The 18,538-nt window shown below is 53.2% G+C and overlaps 1 protein-coding gene across 1 annotated transcript; it reads right to left on the bottom strand.

Annotated features, from left to right (window-relative positions):
- Positions 1-1,200: 1,200 nt before the first annotated feature.
- Positions 1,201-18,453, bottom strand: ALKBH5 (alkB homolog 5, RNA demethylase). Its single transcript, XM_050980051.1, has 5 exons — positions 18,177-18,453; positions 17,181-18,000; positions 11,173-11,253; positions 6,795-6,950; positions 1,201-5,177 (listed from the first exon to the last, which is right to left on the bottom strand). Exons 2-5 carry the CDS (start codon positions 17,900-17,902, stop codon positions 4,994-4,996), a joined length of 1,143 nt encoding a protein of 380 aa, XP_050836008.1. The 5' UTR covers positions 17,903-18,000; positions 18,177-18,453; the 3' UTR covers positions 1,201-4,993.
- Positions 18,454-18,538: the final 85 nt, after the last annotated feature.

Raw genomic sequence — 18,538 nt, 5'->3', positions numbered from 1 at the left:
CGATGGGATGTGTAGTCGTTCAACTCAACGCCCCCTGTGTTGTGTTTATTTATATTCTTTTTAAAATACTCTTCTTTCTGTTTCTTCCCTCCCCGCGGGCATGGAGAGAGACAGTGAGGATACCCCAAGCCTGGTCACCGTGGTCACAATCCCCCACAAACACGAGGTCCGTGGATTTAGGGTCTCATCGTGTGCCCCACAGCCATGGGGTGCATCAACATGGCGGCGCCCCGGCTCCTAGGCCCGGAGCATCCTGCCGGCTCCCACAATTAACATCCGAGCCTCATTCCCAGCTGGCGACTCATTCTTCCCGCCAGGGCACCGGGAATGTTGTTCCCCATTCCCCCCACGGCATCACGGCAAGGTGGGAGGGGGAGCAGCCTGCCCTGCGCCCAGTTTTGGGGTGAGTCACCCCGGGCAGGGCACGGCTTCCCCTCCCTGCTGACTAACCCCGGCCCCGGGGAGATGCGGCTCTGGGCTGACGCAGGGGCTGGGGCGGAAAACAGCCCCGGGGCGAGCGGGCAACGTGGCCCGGTGATGGGCTGTGGGTCATGCATGGATGGAAGGGCCTGAAGCTCCGGCACAGCCCCGGGGAATGAGGGTGGGCATGCTGGGTCTGCTGTGAGAGGGAGAAAAGGAGGAAAAACTGGGAGGAGGAAGGAGAACAGAGGAGAAAGAAGGGGGTAGCGAAAAGGGGAGAAGGAGGAGAGGCAGAGGAAGGGGATAAGAGGTAAAGAGGTGTGAAGAAGAGAGGAAAGGAACAGGGAGAAGAGAGAGAAGAAGAAGGGAGAGGAGAGATGGAGAGGAAGATGAGGATAGGAGGGAGAAGGGAGAAGAGCAAGAAAGAAAGGAAGAAGAGAGGAGAAAGAAGCAAGGCCACAGACCAACAGATCCCATCCATCTCCCCTGGCACATCACACCCACCCCACCATCTCCCTCTTACAAGAAGGAGGCATCAGGAGGAAGAGGAGCTCAGCATCAGGCTGAAGCCCAGGGTGTTGGCAAGAAGGGAGGAAGGCAGAGATCCCTGTCCCTGCTTTCTAGGACAGCACAGGAAGCACAGCCACCACTTTTGCCCTGTCCCCGGGGGAGCCAGTGACTCCCTTTATTTAGAACCAGTTCCATGCTCCCAACCACCTCATTCCTGCCAGGGGGATCGAGGCACATCCCGGCCCCCAGTACCACAGAGCCATGCCAAGAGATGCTTTCTGCTTTTATTCAATTAATGCAGCAATCTATACAAGAAAAAAAAAATCATAATAATGAAACCATGAAATTCCAAACCCTGACAAGTGAAGAACCAAATTCTTCCTAAGAATCAATTGGAATTAAAAGATTCCCCCATGTCAGACTGTACATAAAATAATCTCTGCTCCATTTACAGCGTTTCACACAGTACTTCTCGTATCTCAAACTTCAGAACTGTACAACTTTGTTACAAACCACGCTTTTTCCTAGGAAAAGCTTACAGAAAAAAATATTGCCACTTTCTTTTTTAGTATTTTTTTAATTTTTATTTTTATTGGTAACAAAAAAAAAAATTAGAATCTTTTAAAAAACAAAATTAAAGTCAGCCAGAACTTCTAAGTGTGGGCAGGGAAAGGAGCAGAGACATTTCTCAGTTGAATGTTTCTCCTCCCAACAGGGAAAAGGGAACACTTTTGGCAGGTAAAAGACTCTTTGCTGCTGGTGGGGGTCTAGACCCTGCCCCCCTTGAGTCCTCCCCAAAGCCTGGCAGCTGTTTTGATCCATGGGCTTGGATAATTCCACCACTGACCCTTCTGGAGATACGGTAACAGTAACGAACCCCAATTCCTCCTGTTCTTTGTGGAAAAGCAGGGATGAACCCCACCTTCCTCCCCCTTCCTTAGGAAAGAGTTCTCCTGCTCTGGGCTCTGGGTCTGGGCACATGGACTGTCACACTGGATGGAGCTCCCAGCTTGGGGCTGAGCACGGACACGCTGTGGGTGGATGGAGAGGTTGGACCACACACAGCCAGATCAGACACACACAAACCAACGGGGTCAGGGCTGTGCAGGAGCCTGGGGAGAAGTTTTGCCTCCAAACTCGAGCTCACCCCCAGCCTCATGCCACCAGCCTGGCCTGATGCCTGTGTGCAGCCCAACAGTGAAAACCAGGAATTCTGAGCCACAGTTCCAACCAGACAGGTTACAGGAAGGATCCAGACCTCTGGATCCGTGTGAAAAATGTCTTCTAGTTTCGAATCCAGGTTTCACTCTGATGTTGTTCAGTGCAAAAGAGTTAAAAAACCATGTTATCTACACATATACATCCGTGTCTATAGAAAATGTCTGTACAAGTGGGAAGATGGCCCTGCCTGCACGCTGGGGACTCCTCTCCTGAGGGATCCTGCTCCCTCTCTCTCCAAGGGGTCAAGCCCCAACCAGTCAGGTAAAAAACCAAGAGCAGATGGTGGCTGGAGAGGAGCTCCTCCTGTCCCCCCAGCCACAGCTGCCAGCTCTGACCCACTGCAGGGATGGGAACAGGGAAGGGGGGAAAGCTCCTGAGCAGGACATGCAGGAACACCAAAACAAGCTGGGAAAGGAATCTTGCACACGTACAGCCTGCACAAGGACCAGGAGGAGGTGGTGGCTGGGACCAGGCTAGAGGTGGAAGAGCCCAGCATGTCCATATCCAGCACCTCATCCCATGGAAGTCCTGCTCTGGGAAGCAGCTGTGGAAAGACCAGCTGCTCCAGCTTCAGTCTGAGTTGACACCAGGGTAGAGTATCCATACTGGAGAGGTAGGGATAAAATAAGGAGCCAGGAGGGGAGAGCTGAGACCTCTGGCAGTGACCTCTGTCACCATCTGCACCCACAGCAGAGCCTGGCAGGGCATGGCCAGGATGGATCCAGAAAGACAAAGCCATCAGGAGGAGAAGGGATCTCTACGTGCAGTTTTGCTGCCAGGGGGATGCCAAGCTGCCCAAAACAGGGGTTTTGTAGCCAAGAACTGGCCTGGATTTGCAGCAGAAAGCCGGGAGGGTGAGGAACATCGCTTCAAATGCTACGTGAGGTCTGAAAATGGCATTTTCAAGGTTTCACAAGCAGCAGAAGCACAAACTTTTGGATCCCTGGACTGACAAAATACGTTTCTTTGGAGGCTGTGCCTCAGCACGGAGGCAGTGGGGGCTCTCACCAGGAAAACCACTGGATAATCAGAGACAGGCACTGGAGACCTCACCAACACCCCCACAGCCAGCTGAAGGTGATAGCAATGTCCTTTGAGCTCATGTGACAAGATCCAGCCTGAGCAGAACCCCAACACCAGGTGAAATTCAGCAGGGAAGGAAAAGGACAGTGGGACCCAAATGTCAGCAAACGTCCTTGATCAGCACTGCAGGGAACAATGCCTGGGTGGTTGTTTTAGACCAGAAGTCCCTCAAGACAGCAGCAAACAAGTTTCAAAATATATTACATCTTTTTATTGCCAAGCGTGCAGACCATGAAGTGTGTGGGGGACACGACACTAAGAAAAACTACAATGGGAGGGAGGGCAAAGCAGTAAAAATTTAAAAATAAGACTACTCCTAACAACTGCCAACACTTGGGTTCAAAGAATCAACCAGAGGAAGTTTTCCTTAAAAGTACAGCTCTAAATATGGCATTGGGCCCCAAACTTTGCAAACACCAAGGCTTTGGTCTGGGCTAACACAAACCGGGTGGGAGAACAGGATGATGATGGCAGATGCTCTATCACAACTCCATGGGGCTAAATGCCTGAATTCTTCTCAGCACTTCCTGTAGCAACCAGAAAACTCCTTACCCCAGGAACACAGGCAGGAATAGGCCAGGAGAAAGCAGGCAACTTCAATGCTGGATGCACTGAACTGGGGCCAAACTTGAGCCCTGCAGTGTCCCTGCTCCCAGAGCCAGCCTCAGAGGGGACAGAGCTGCTCAGCTCCCCCAAGACCACAGCAGCTCCTGTTCCTGCTCCATGAGAGTGCAGCCAGTCCTTCAGGATGGGCCACTGTGCTGGGAATGCTGCACCACCTCAGCTCTCTCCACCTGGAAGGGGCAGTGGAGGAGGGCTCTTCTGGGGGGCTCCCAAGGCACAAACCCTCACAAGCACAGCGTCTCCTACTCCTCTTTGCTATCCCCAGCTCTGGGAAGCAGCACATGCTCAGTGTGATCCCTCACTTGGCAGCCCTGAGATTCCAATATGGATCTCAGGACAATGCTGGGCCACCTTTCCCTCCTCCTCAAGCACAGCCCCAGTCAGACCAGCACTGAGAAACCAGAGCTCTAGTACATTCTTGGAGAGGGCAGCGCAGGGACACAGGGCTGCGAGCCCGTGCTGGCTTGGGAAAAGGGTCTGGAAAGGAAACCTACGGCATTTAAAACACTAAAGTGCAACAAAAATGTCCTAAACCCTTTGAAATTGATCGCAGCAAGAGGGGTCTGCAAAGCTTCAAACTTCCAGTTACTGCAGGGCACCCTTAAAACAGACCCGAAACCACCAGGTAAAAAAAGACCAAGGAGCCCTTTGGTGAAACAAGGAATACGAGCCCACCATGGAATTTCAGCTCCTGGGGTCAAACATCATATTTAGAACATTTGGAAAGGATAAGTGTTAAAGAAAAAAAAAAAAAAAAAAAAACCAAACAAAAAAAAACCCAACCAAAAACCAAAACAAAAATACAATTCTTGAATCTTGCGCAATGACACATTTAAACTTTTTGGTGTTTTCAAAAGAAATCCCAACAGACAACCTGGCATAACTTTATCTGCTTCCTAAGGGAGAGATGCCCACTTGACCCATGACTCAGGACACCATGTGCACTGGACATGTTCCATCCTCACGTATGTCTCAGCATTCCTCCATTCATAAAACCAAATCCTTCCTGTTTACTCTTCAGCCTGAAAGGAAAAACCAAAACTGAAGCTAGATGGAAGATAGCCAGAGGGAGGAGAAAGTTTTCACAGACTGGAGGCCAATCTCATCAGCTCCACGAGCCTGGCAAGTGCAATCCTCAGTGTCGCCTCATTTTAACTTTCCTGGCGGGGCTGCCATCCTCCTCCTCGTCGTCACAGTCCTCCGTGTACTCGTACGACCTTCGCCAATAGTTCTCGGAGCTGAAGTTGCTCCGTCTCCTATGTTTTGGTAAGAGGACTGAACGCCTGTTCTCCTCCTTATCCATTTCTAGAATCCGTGGCCTATGGAGAGGGGGAAAACAGGAGTGAGAGCACAGCACGATGGGATCCAGCCATCCCTCCTGGATGCTATCTGCAGGTTACCTGCCGTGACAGCTCTGCCTGTTTTCCCACTGCTTTCCCAGCACTGGGCACTTGGCAGAGCAGGAATAGATCACCAAGTTGCAGATCCCTAGAGGAGCTGAGAACATTGCTATGATGGGCCAGTTCCTTCCCTTCCCAAGGCAAGCTTTGGCCTTCACCTCCACCAGAACACTTCCAGTCAACCTCTTTCTCTTTAACTTGCAGCTTGTGGTCCCAAGAAAAATCCCTTGGGCAGAGGGGTCTGTCTCTACTGCAGCAGAATTTAGAGCACAGAGCTGAGCTCCTTAAGGTGCAGGATCACACCACAGCTCCAAAATCCTTTGTACTCTCAAATATTAACACAGTGTAATTGTTATTTCTGCAAAGCTGCCTCTGATCACTTTCTAGCAGGACTGGGTTGGTGGGCTGCACACACCACTTACTTTATCTGAGTGGTTCCTGAGAGATCCCACTATGATATCCATGAGAATTACCTGTTATACTGGAGCCTCTGAGGCCAGAGAAATAGAAAAACATGTTTTTCACACCCATCTGCTGCAGGAGCCTATGCAAGCCATCCCCCACAGCCTGATAAGGTCACATCAGGCTGAAAAACAGCTCTGAGGGATGTGCACATTTGTCCCGCATGATCGCTCCTCTAATCGGACACCGGCCCTCTGCGTGCTCCCAGGGAAGCTGCATCTGCAGCTCAGCCTCAGACCTTCATCCATCTTCCAGCCTGAGTGCAGGTGAATGAACACTGCTCACAAACAAACCATCCCCACCCTCCTCCCTCCAGGACAGGTTCAAACAGGGCTGGGACTGCGTGGCAGCCAAGCCCTGCGACCAAGTCAACTTTTGGGTTGTACCCATTGTGCAGAGAGTGCCATCTGGATCCTCAGGAAGCTTTGGAATTGGAATATGCAGGACAGCTGGCAGACTGGCTATCACTCACAGCCATCAGTGTGCTCACACCAAGGTGTTTAAGGGAAGCCTTGCTGCAGAGCTCAAGCTTGTCTGAAACCTCAGCGAGGAGCTTCCCTGAAGGTCAGGCTTAAACATCCACACAGTCTGGTTTCTCACACAAAAATACACACACAGAGCTCTGGAATCAAAACAGGCTTGAGAAGCTTCCCAAGAAGTCCTTAACCTTTCCCAGATAGCAAACCCTCACGCTCCCTCCCAGGACTGCTTTCATAATATAGTTTAACGCAGCTGCACAGGTTGCTTGGCAATAGAGGTCAAAAATGATTAGCTGCAGGGAAACTATTGTTCTGAACGACTGCATTATCAAAAGCCAGCCAAATCTATTGCTTCTTCATTATGCCACTCACAGGATAAACAATGTAAGCTGCTTACAGCCAGAGCTCAGCCTCCACAAGTCTGGGAGGAACGCATAAAGAGCTCATTCTGATAAAACAGATCTGGGCATTGCAGAAAGCACCTGGCAGGTGCAAAACAGAATGGTTTTAAATATGTTCTGAGGCCAGGGACCTCAGCTATGCACTGATCCGGAGACAACATCCCAAACATGGCTCTTAGGAGAGATGGTCCTACCTGTGGGCAGCATCAGGATCTGCTTTGCGATGGGACCGCTTTGGTTTCAGGATCTGGTCCCGGTTGCTTCCCGACAGGCGGTCAGAGTTATAACCTGGTGGCAACACAGAGCTACTCAGGGATTTTGTTTCCAATCGAGGTGCATCTAGTCTTGTTCTGCAAATATTGAAAGAGAAGAGAATTTGCAAGGAGTTTCTACAGAATCACAGCAGAGCCCTCCACCCCAACCACACGGCTCAGGAGGAGGGGCAAGAATACCACACTCCACAGCACAACAAGCTTTGTGCTACTAGAAACTTCACAGAACCACAAAATGGTTAAAGTTAGAAGGGACCTTGAACATAACCTCATTTCCAACCCCCTGCCACAGGCAGGAACACCTTCCACTAGACCAGACTGCTCCAAGTCCTGTCCACCTTGACCTAGGACGCTTTCAAGGATGGGGCAGCCACAACTTCTCTGGGCAACCTGTGCCAGGGCCTCAGCAGCCTCACAGGAAAGGATTTTTTCCTTATACCTAATTTAAACCCTCTCTGTCAGTTTGAAGCCATTGCCCTTTATCCTGCCTTGGCTTAGGGACACACAGTCACGAGGTGAATGCAAAAGGTGCTGAGCTCACTGCAACCCCAGCTCTGGGATAAGGAGCAGAGCTGCTGGAGCAGCTGTGAAATCCCATGAAATCACTTGGCAACAACTCACAGCTCCAGTTAAGCCACCTGGGTGGGAGATGCCCTGCAAAAGCATCATCACCTGCAACAGTAATAACTGCTTCCACCTGGAAACTCCCTCCTGCCCACGGATCTCCCGGGGTCAGGTGTTCCTCAGCTTGACTACAAAGTGCAAAGAGTTGAAGTACGAGTCAGGAGAAGGTGTAGCAAACAGAAGCTGCACCACATCCCTTCCAGCAGCTCTGCACACACTCAAGCTATGCTGGAGAGCAAGCACAGCTCACCCCAAAAGAGAACTGTCAGAGGACTGTAGCCATGCACAAGTGGAGGAGGCAGCAAAAATGAAGGGGGAGACCAACTACTTGCTCTCCAGTGCTGAACTTCAGCTCCTGATGGAGGTTTCCACAGGAGAATCCCAATCTAAACTTCCATTAGAAAGCACATCCAGCTGCCAAGCCTCTCTCTGCCATCAGGGAGAGCCTCTTCAGCTAATCAGGGTGATGCCAGTCTGGCACAGGCAAAGCTGGGCATGGCAGCCTGAGTTTGCCCAGCGTGCCAGAAACAAGGAACACTTCCACAGGCAGCTGCCAGGTTGGAGCCTGTGCTAGTCCACGCTGTCATCCTGAGTTGTTCTCAGCTCTAGGGCTGGACCCAGTCCAGTCTGAACACCAAAGGCCTTGCAGATCCTGCCCATGACAAGGGAGGTGGTTTAAATACCTCTCAAATACAATAGCAACTGCAGGGCTGCAACTCAAACAAACCAACCCCCAATACACTGCAAGGGAACACCAGCCAGGTGCCTCTGGCCAGGTGCAACAAGAGGTGACACTAAAATGGAGAACAATGTACCTACAAATAGAGAAACTCTGCTTATGAGAGTGAAAGCAGAATGGCAGCAAAAGCCTCTAAAATTGCTTTCAAGACCTGGTTGAGTAGGTCTCATTTCTATACCCACCTCCCACGTTACCTCTCCCAGCATCTCATAAATTAAGAGCACCATTCCTCCCCTCCTCTGGCTCAAAGCATTTCCAAACCCTGCTGGTTCCCAGCAGCCCTGATCCAATACAGGAAACACAGAGCACTGAAGTGTTTATGACCTGCTTGGTAACCACACAGCTCTGGAGAATCCTGCAGAACCCCACTGCTCCTGCAGCTCCCACAGCTGTCAGCAGGAAGCAGAGGCGAGAGCAGAGCCAGACTCAAACGCCCGGGACCCAGCGGGCTCTGGCAGAACTCAGAGCTGAACATCCCAGCTCCAACTGGGACGATCCAGCTGATCTGATCTGATCTGGAAAGCTCAGGGCTGATCCTCACCACCAAGAAGAGGAAGAGGAGTTTTACGAGGCCTCTCGTGCTCGCAGGCCAGCAGGGGAAGGAGCTGCTTTCCTGGTTGCACAACAGCCTGTCCCAGGCACAGCCGCAGATCCAGGGAGCAGGAATGGCGCTGGTGCAGCAGCCCTGGCACAGACAAGGGGCACACTGCGCACAAAGGGACACGCAGGGGACACGGGGAGGTGGCTGCCCTGGCCAGGGGATAAGCAGCAATTATTAAGCTCTAATTGGCAGCAATCACAGCCCAGCCTTTGGCGAACATCGCCACGGATTCACCACAGCTGCAGAGGTTATGCAGAAAGAATTACCAGGGGGTTTGTGCTTTGCTCAGAGAAAAATCCTGGTGTGGTTTCATCTGGTTTGTCTGTCAGGTTAGCCCCTCACTGTCTGATGGGAAGAGACACTTCTGCTCTGACATGAAGCAAATCAGGCCCCAAAAGTCAGCATGGATGGGCAAACAAAGCCAGCAGTGCTACAGGCTCCGTCCTTTCAGCAGGAATGCAGCAGGTCAGCTGGGTACAACTGGGGAGACCTCACTGCTCCTCCCAGGATTAAAGGGGGCTTATAAAAAACACAGAGAACAACTTTTTATGTTGGGAGATGGTCATAAGACAAGAGGGACCAGTGTTAAACTACAAGAGGGACAATTTAGATTGGATATTAGAAAGAAATCCTTTGCTCAGAGAGCAGTGAAGCACTGGCACAGGTTACCCAGAGAAGCACAGGTTGCATGGGACTCTGAGCAGCCTGGCCTAGTGGAAGGTGTCCTTGCCCATGGCAGGGGCTGAAACAAGGTGATGTTTAAGGTCCCTTCTTGCCCAGATGCACTTTGAGGGCAGCCAGGCTTGACTGAAACAATCCAACACCTTCAGCTCACCAAGGCTGGAGAAAGCAAGAGGCAGAGCCAGTTTAAACAGGTACATTGGATATCTGCACCAGTTTGGGCAGCTTTAGCTTATTTATCTGAGTCTGTCTTTTCCAGAAAACTGCTCCACAACCTATGACAGGCAGCTCCTCTTTCCCAAAATCCAACCAAAGCAGCTACAAGACTTGGAGATGCCTCCTTGTCAGCACTTATGCAGCTTTTCCCTGGCTGCTCCAACACCATGAACTCAACAGCTCTAAGTTCTTATCAGAGCCCCTCACCCCAAACCTGATGTGACCATTCCCAGCTGTGGGGTGGTTTGGCTACAGCCTGCCTTTCATCCCACTCTATCTCCTGCCACATCTCATCCTGCCTCCCTGGGTCTGGGCTGATTTTGCTTGGCTAATGCCTCAGGGCTGCTGTTTTTCCTGCCTTCATTCCATGGGTTTCTCTAACCAGATGTCCAACTCCACTCCACTGGCTTTGTGCCATATCCTCATAATGTTGCCAGACTTGTTTTGAAACCAACTAAGCTATCCAAAAGCTCATCCAGTCTGGATCCAGACCACTTGCCTGCGAGCCTTATGCCAGCCTGGGCCACAACCACAGCCCTGCCACCAATGCCCATGTTTTTGGCTGGGTTTACAGGACTCAAAGTGTGTATTTTCATTTGCAAAGATGCTTCTTGACAGCAGAATTACTGCCAGCACCTTCCAAGGCATAGTCAGCAGGGGTCAATGCATGGCAGTCACATGTTTTGGTCTCCCAGCAGAAGGAACTGATGAGAGAGGACATTTCTAGGCAGGAAAGAAAGTTTTACTGAGGGACTTTGGGGTGGGCTTAGTTTACTTTGTCTCTCATTTTCTTAAGAGCTTTAGGAACAAGCACTGATTGATGAAATGCCATCAAGAATGCTTTCCTAGAACAGGAAGCCCCTTTCTAAAACAGCTTATGGAGCTTGGCTTCCCAACACAGACTCGAAGGACAAGCTCTGTAATGAGCATTGAACTCTCTACACGTTTCCCTCCAAAACCAATGTCTTCATCTCTCCCCAGGAAACAAAAGCCATGATACCAAGAAACCTTTCTCTGCTTCACAGGACATTCTTCATCACAAGCATCAGCTCCAAAAGACCATTCCAGGTAACTCACACACGTGGGTATCACATGACCAGACACCTGAACACACAGCCCAAAACAGACAGTTTGATACCCTAGGTGTTTGGAGCTGGGCAGCCAAAGAAAAGCCAGTTTGGACACCACCAGGGCTTGCCACCCCTGACATTACAACAAAGTGCTGCTGCACAGAGCCAAGGAGTGATGAACCCTGCAGGAACAGGTTCCAGCCACTTCCACTGCCAGGTACGGCACGACACGAGCGAGCGCCAGAGTGACACCTAATCAAGGTGCAAGATCAAGCCAGCAAATTAACAAGCAAGGCAGTTTTCAAGTGTTTAAGCATCATGACACCACATCCACGTTTATCTTGCTGTCTGGAGGGCTTCAACACTTACTTTCGGAGGATGATGACAGCTCTCCTCTCCTTGATGTCCTGCGGTCGAATGCAGTGTGTGATTTCGTCGGCCGCATACCCACTGACAACAGAAACAAAAAGCCACCATCAGGGAGATGCCAGGCAGAAACAGAAAGTGGTTTCCAGCCTCAACAACTCAGTTTGGCCAGTACTTCCTAACTTGCACCAGGAATTCCTCCTCCAAACACCACCCCCCAGGCACACAGGAGACAGACTTGCAGGAAGGAACAAACAATGGGAAAGAACGAGGACAGTCAGGGGATTCTGGGGGGTTTTCAGGACTCAGTTTTTCAGCATACCCCAGAGGAAACTGCCACCTGCTCCAGCACTGTGAAATAAAAGCATGTAGAAATGTAGAATTGTAGATTCAGGCAATTAATTTATGAAGAAATTAGAAAGCAACAGTGGGGAAAATGAGCACATTCCTCCAAATCATCTCCAAAACACGCCTATGAGAAAAGCTCTCTCACAGCTCAGGTGTGCAGCACTCCCAGACCCAAACATGTAACACATCAGGGAGGTTTTTTAGTCACAGAGAGGTGCAGTCATGCAGAGCTGAGCCTCTCACCCCCTTTTCCTGCTGATCATCCTCCCCATCACACGGCATATCCTCAGCCACCACAAGAACATCACCAGCCCTTACTCATGGGGTAACCTACAAATTCAGACCTGCAAACCAAGCTGCACTCCTCTGAAACCGCCCTGCAACAGGGTGAAACAGCTCCCTGGGCTGAGGAAAAGCCAGGCTCAAGCACTGGCTGTTGTGTGACATGACTCCAGATACTCCACATTTTCAGCAGGCTGGAGAGAAGCCACGGCCAAGGACAGCCCCAGCTTCCCACAACACACTGGAGCATTTCCTGATGGCTGCCACTGTTTCCAGCTGGGCTCCTGTGCCCAGCAGAGCAGGTGAAATCACGGTGGGTCCGTGGAGAGCGGCCACCACGCCTGCTGTGACACAGAAACCATGCTGGGAGCACATCCCGTCACTGCAAGGGTGCGAGCAGCAGATCCCAGCGGTGGGGCCTGCCCTCTACCTGCCGTTTGGAGAGTGTCAGCTCACTGAGAGCCTTCTGCTGTCCAGCATGGGCTAAAGAGAAGCTGAACACCTTCAGAGCTTCCTGGAACACCCAACAAGGGCAGGAACACCTTGGAAGGCACCTGGGTGAAGGCTGTTCAAGCCTGCACACCCAGCCTGAAGCAGAAATCAGCAGGCCCAGTGTCCCCACAAGGCTTTTCCATGCCACTGCTGGCAGGCCAGGGTCAGGGGCTGGCAGGTTATTCAGGACACCTGAGCAGAGAAAAGAGCTCACATACACACAAGCCTTCTCTGGGGACAGGACCGGGTTTCCTTGATCTGGTTAGATAACCCACCCACTCACCCAGAAACACCTCACACACAGATCTACTGCTCTGCAAGGACAGCCACAAGCCCAAGGCCTGACCAGCTGAAGCAGGGGTGGTGTCCATCCCCACTGTGCTCCAGGCATTGCAGAACACAACAAGGGCTCGTGATGATGCTCTATTATGTTCCTGGAATCTCTGCGTCAAGCTCCAGTGAATTCATGAATATCACCCACGTTAACATTCAACTCAGCATCCTCAGCAGCACCCTGAACACCAGGGAAAGGTCTGCTTCCAGACCTGCTTCCAGACCTACAAGGTATCAGCCTGGACACTCCTTTTCACTCCTTCCCCAGGCAAGAACACCCTTTTCAGATCAATTCCACAGTGGTACCAGGAAGTTTGTGGTCCCAGATGCACACAGGCAGCATCAAACAACAGCCCCACCATCCTGGTCTGAGACCATAACGGGGACACACCAGTCTGCCCCAGTGGCAAACTGGTGTGGAAAACTCTGCACTATATCATATGTAGTGATGGAGTGCCTCTGCACAGGCAGAGAAATGAAATAAAAGGATTATTTGGTTGTGTCATACTTGTGCTGCCTTGTGCTAGCATGAACTTCTCACCCACTGCTCAGCCTTGCACACCCTGAGGATGGGTGAAGGAGCAGACCCTGAAGAAAAACACCCATAATGATATCAAGGGTCTACACACACATTTCTTGCCCAGAGAATAAACTCAAAACAATCTGGAAAGGAAAATCATAAATTCCTGCCCATGAGAACACCTAAGTGTGCCATCTCCATCCCAGAGGGTTTTCCAGAAGAAGAGGGGGAAGTGCTGATGTTTTCCACACACTACCCCAACTCCAGACCCCAATCCCAAACTAACCTGTCAAACCTTACATCCCTAACTCTCCCCTGAGTCTTTTTCCATCTGGAAAAGTCACTGCTGAGCCAGAACTGATTCACACAGAGATAAAAGTGGATATTTTTGTGCAAACATCACCAGAAAGGAAGCCTTGAAGTTCTACAGACTCTAACAAGAAAAGCTTGAACAAATCTCTGCCTCATCACCACTGGCACATGTGGAACTTCCTCTGCACCAACAGCCTGTTCTGAGGGATCAGGCTATTTTGGAGCAGACAGCTGCAGAGAGATCCCTCCAGCTGGGAAGGAAGGAGGTTCATCCTCCAGTGATTCCAACCTGCTCTGATTATGCTTCCATCAGGCACGCCACGAGACAACAGGAGGGACACACATCACAGCACTCCCCTGCCATTACAAACAGCCAGGAGACGACCCGGAGCACTCTCCAGCTGTGGGAGGGAAGCCTGTATGGCACAAGCTCTGGAAACTTGGGAAATGCTACCTGTGCCTTTCGTTCCTCCAGCTGCACTCTTTTCAATGCTCAGACAACATACCTGGCAGTTTCAGCGCTGAGATTTGCTTGCTGTGACAGCAGCTGCAGGGCAGGGATCCACCTGGAACCCCCCATCCCAGGTGGCTCCACACACCCCCTGTTCCCTCCCTTTTTCCCAGCCCAAGCATTCTCAAAGCACACATTCCCCAGATGAAAAGGCAAATTCCTCCATCTCCCTGCCACTGCTTCTATCGACTGATGCTCACCAAATTCTTGTTAAAATAAGAGAAACCCACCAACGTGGTGAGGTCAGCAGCCCCTCCCCAGGGAGCTGATGGATCACAGGACTGGGATCCAGCAGCACACACTGAGCTGATGCTTCCTCCTGGCCTGGCTGCCACTGGGACAAACCTGCAGGAGCACTTGCTTCCCAGGGCTGTGGGAAAAGAGGGGACTGGAGGTCATCTTCTAGATCACAAAACCTACAAGAGCAAATCTTCCCTGCAGATGTGAAAGGAGAGGAGAAAAGGCCTTGCTGGAAGAGGGAAGGGCTCATTAGCAGGTCATGGGGTGGCTCAGCTTTTGCCTTCTGGCGAGGGGCACAGCCCAGCCACGTGGATCTTGTTCCACCTCACTTGTCATTTGAGGTCTGAACACTCTCCGAGGACTCTGAGGCGGGTTCAGTGTTGGCAAACACCACATCCTACTTCAGGGCAGGTAAACAAAATAAAAGGAGGGAAACAAGGAAAGTGCCTCTGTAAAATCCCTACGGGGTACTGGGTCAGCAGCTGTGAAATCAGGAGCAGGAACAGTACAGGGACAATGTGGAGCCAGTGTGAGAGTGCTGTGGGGTCAAAGAGAGGGATCTGAGAGGTTACTTTAGATCCTCAGGACTTCCACACAGCTTCCCTGGAAAGGCTGCAGGCCAGGGGCAGCCACTGACCCAGCAGGATTTGAATCCCAGACATTACAGGCATGCCACCTCTATCTGTGCCCGTTCCCCATCTCCAGGGCAACTGCCTCCAGCAGCTGTTTACCCAGAGGAGAAAATGCCAAGTTTGGGGAGTTGACTTAGTCATGCCCAAGGGCTGGATTTGGTGCCACACCCCTGAGCACGGTCTGCACCTCTCCTGCTCCTCTTGACTGCTGGGGTGAGATGGGAGAGCAGGAGATCTGCTGTGAGGCAAGGAATTGATTCCAGGCAGGATCCTGTCAACACAGAACAGTCACTCTGGCAGAATCTCTCATAAGTGAGTGCAAAGTACCTGCTAACTGCTGTACCAAATTTGAAATAATCCCTGTTTTAAAGTCTATTACTTGCTGGAAGGCAGAACATCTGACCGTGATCAAGCTGCAGTGGGTGGATCAGAAAGCAGTCCTTGCATGTAGAGGGAAAAGATATCTCGGATATCTTGATCTGGTTTGTAGGATTGCTTCAGCCACATGAACAAACTGATTACAGCACCTGAGTGACACTGGCCAACAACCCAAACACCCCTGGGAGACACCTCACTCCAATTCCATGATCCTTGAGCCAGCAGCCTCTTCCCAGCAGTTTTGAAGGAAGAGCAAGGGTCTGGAATAAGAAAACATCATTCTCTGGTCCTGGAGCAGAGAAAGCATCTCTCCTTCCTCCCACCATCCTCCACTGCAGATCCTCCTCCAGAGTTTTTCAAGAGGCTTTGACTGCAAGACTTGAGGCTGACCCTGCATTAGCAGTTCTGCCAGAATGCTTCCAAGCAGGATAAAACTCTCACTGTCCTTAAAAAACAGAAGGCCTCTGGCTGTAAAAGGAAGGACAACTATTTATCGAGGCCTGACAAGGAAAGACAGGAGAGGGGCTTGCATCAGCAGCAGGAAAATTAGAGTAGAAAGTTTCCCTCCTGGTATCTCTGAGAAGTCAGGGAGCAGAGCAGCTGCCTCACACCCAGCAGTCCATCCCTGGGGATGGAGCTTGCTCTGCAGTAAAAAGATACAGAGCAGGATGGGTCCCCTTGGGTCCCATTTCAAAAAATCACCCCGACCTCTGCCCCCTGAGCCTTGTCAAACCACCAGAGAATGAGAAAATGTCCTCAGCGCCATTCCCGCCTCCCTCTGCAGCCTCCCTCATCCCTGGCTAATCCACGCAAGTTACCTAACACCGGGGTACAGCAAGGATTAGTTAATGTTTGTGCAGCTTTTCCGAGATAAAAGCTATGCAAGATCTCAGCATTTATTATTGATGCACCAGTCAAGGAGGCCGTGTGTTTGTGGGGGGAAAAATTCCTTCCCGAACCCTGCAGCGATCAATTTACAAGCCAAAGCAAGGGATTGTATTACGGCCTGGGAGCCCGGAAAACCGGCCTGGACCTTCACCAGTCCAAAAAAACCACCCCTCAAACGAGGATACAGCTGGTAGCACTGCTGGCACAGTCCTGGTGATCCCTGCTCCTGGCATGGAGCACTCTGACCTTCAGGGACACAAGGGACTGGCAGCCCCGGTGCCAGGCTTCCAGCTGCCCTCCCCAGGAGCTGGAGACAGCAGGATCCCTGTGCTCCAGCCCCTCCTGTCCCCTTACCTGCCAGTCCCCTCACCTGCGTGCTCCCCCTCCCAGCCCGCACCGGAGGGCAGTGGGATTAGGAAGCAGGCATTTCCCGGTGCCAACCCCTGCCTTACTGCCGGCCAACTGCGTGACCTTGGGCAGGTCATTCCACCTTCCAGGGCTCTTCCTCAACACACATAAAGTCCCTTCCTGTGCCCGTGACCCGCTGCACTTCCAAGTGACAATCACGCGGGGCTCTGCACTCTGGTCTCCCTATCGTCACCGGGCAGGGGAGGGCTCAGCATTCCCAGTTTACAGACTGGGAAGACGAGGCCATTCACATCTCCTCTCCACGATTAAGGTCAGGTCAGAGAAGCACCGGCCGAGCTAAGAATAGACCCAGGAGCCCTGTCCTACAGCTGCTCTGCTCTGACCACTCTTGGGCAAAGGATCCATTTTGTGTCTCAACGTGTTACTTTAACCATTTACAGGAACTCAACGGCCAGCTCAGCTCTGCTAGCACGCTCCCACCAGCATTCGCCTCAAGCTCCATGGAGAGGGCACCCACCCAAATCCTCACCCACCACGACGGCAGGACCCACCCCCCCAAAATCCCTGCTTCCCCCCTTCCACCACAGCGAGCCCCTGAGCACCTACAGAGGAGGGAGATGGAGCCCGAGGCGCCGTCGGGGCGCGCATCCGTGCGCCTCGTGATCCGCGTTACACAACCGGGGCCTCGGCAACGCGGGCGAGTTACCTGAGCACCGTGACGCTCCCCCTCTTCACGGGCAGGAACAGAACGGGCTCCGACACCCTGATGGGCTTGAACTGGAATTTACACCCGAAGCAGAGCGCCGAGTCGCTGAAGAAGGACACGGAGACGATGGGCCTCTCAAAGATATGGATGGGGTCCACGTGGGAGACAATGCAGCCCCCCGGCTGGTAGTCGTTGATGACGGCACTGTTCACAAAGCCCTCGGGGATCACCCGGTGCTCCACCAGCTTCCTGATCACCAGGTCGTGCACCCACTCGGGGATGGCGTCTACCTCCCCCCGCGGGTACAGGCGCTCCTGGCCGGGGCCTCGCCGCTGCAGCTGAGACCCGTAGGTGTAGCCTTCCCCGAAAAAATACTTGTTCCGCAGCGGCGCCCGATCCACCGTGTGCTCCTTGTAGAGCCCCTTCTCCGCCCGGGACACCACGTCCTCGATGCGCGCCTCGATCTTGGCGCACTCCTCGGCGCTGAAGAGGCGAAGCTGGCGGATGCCGCTCTTCACTTTCCGAGCTTCCTCCTCCTCCTTCTGCTCCTCGTAGTCGCTGGGCTCGGAGCCGGAGTCCTCCTGGTGCCGCCGCTTGCGGTCGTACGGCGGCTCGGGGGGCTCCCGCGGGAGGCCGCCGCCGCCGCCGCCTTTGTGGCCGTCCCGGTAGGGCATCATGGACTTGAGCTTCTCCCGCAGGTCCGTGTAGCCGCTGCCGGCCATGGCGCGTCCGCAGCCCCCGCCTCTATCGATCCCGGCGCTGCAGGCGGCGGCGGGCGGCGGCGGGGGACGCGCAGCTGCTGCTCATGGCACCCGCCGCCCTGCCGGGAGAGAGAGCCCCGCAGGACGGGGAGGTGAGGACGGGATCCCGGTACCGCGCCAGACCCTCTCCCGCCCCCCCCTTCCTCGGGAGATGGGACCCCGCTCCCGGCGGGCAGAGCTCCCGCCCTCTCCCTCCCTCCCGGGGCAGGGACGGCCCGGCGGACGCCACACTCACGGCTTGGCCCGGGGCGGGCGCGGACAACGCTGCCGGTGCCGGTGCTCACGCGGCGGCAGGGCCTGGCACATTCCCAGCGGCGGCCCCGGACTCCCTGCCCGTTCCCACCGCCGCGGCTCTGCCCATGGCGGGGGACAACCGGAGGAAGTGTGGGGGGTCCCGTGCCGTGCCGGGGGACAGCGGCGGGCGGGGGTCTGGCGCGGCCCTTCCCGCTACGTCACCAGGAGCCGGCCCGACATCCCGGATCGCCGCGGGGCCGCCCCGCCCCGCCGCGCACGCGCCGCCACCGCCCCCGGCCCCGCCCCTCTCGCGCGCGTACGGCCAGAGCGCGCGACCCGGCCCCGCCCACCGGCGCCGTTTAC

The sequence above is a fragment of the Serinus canaria genome, chromosome 14, assembly GCF_022539315.1.
Source record: "Serinus canaria isolate serCan28SL12 chromosome 14, serCan2020, whole genome shotgun sequence".
NCBI classification, from domain to species: Eukaryota; Metazoa; Chordata; class Aves; order Passeriformes; family Fringillidae; genus Serinus; species Serinus canaria.
This window is presented reverse-complemented; position numbering and strand designations above follow the sequence as displayed.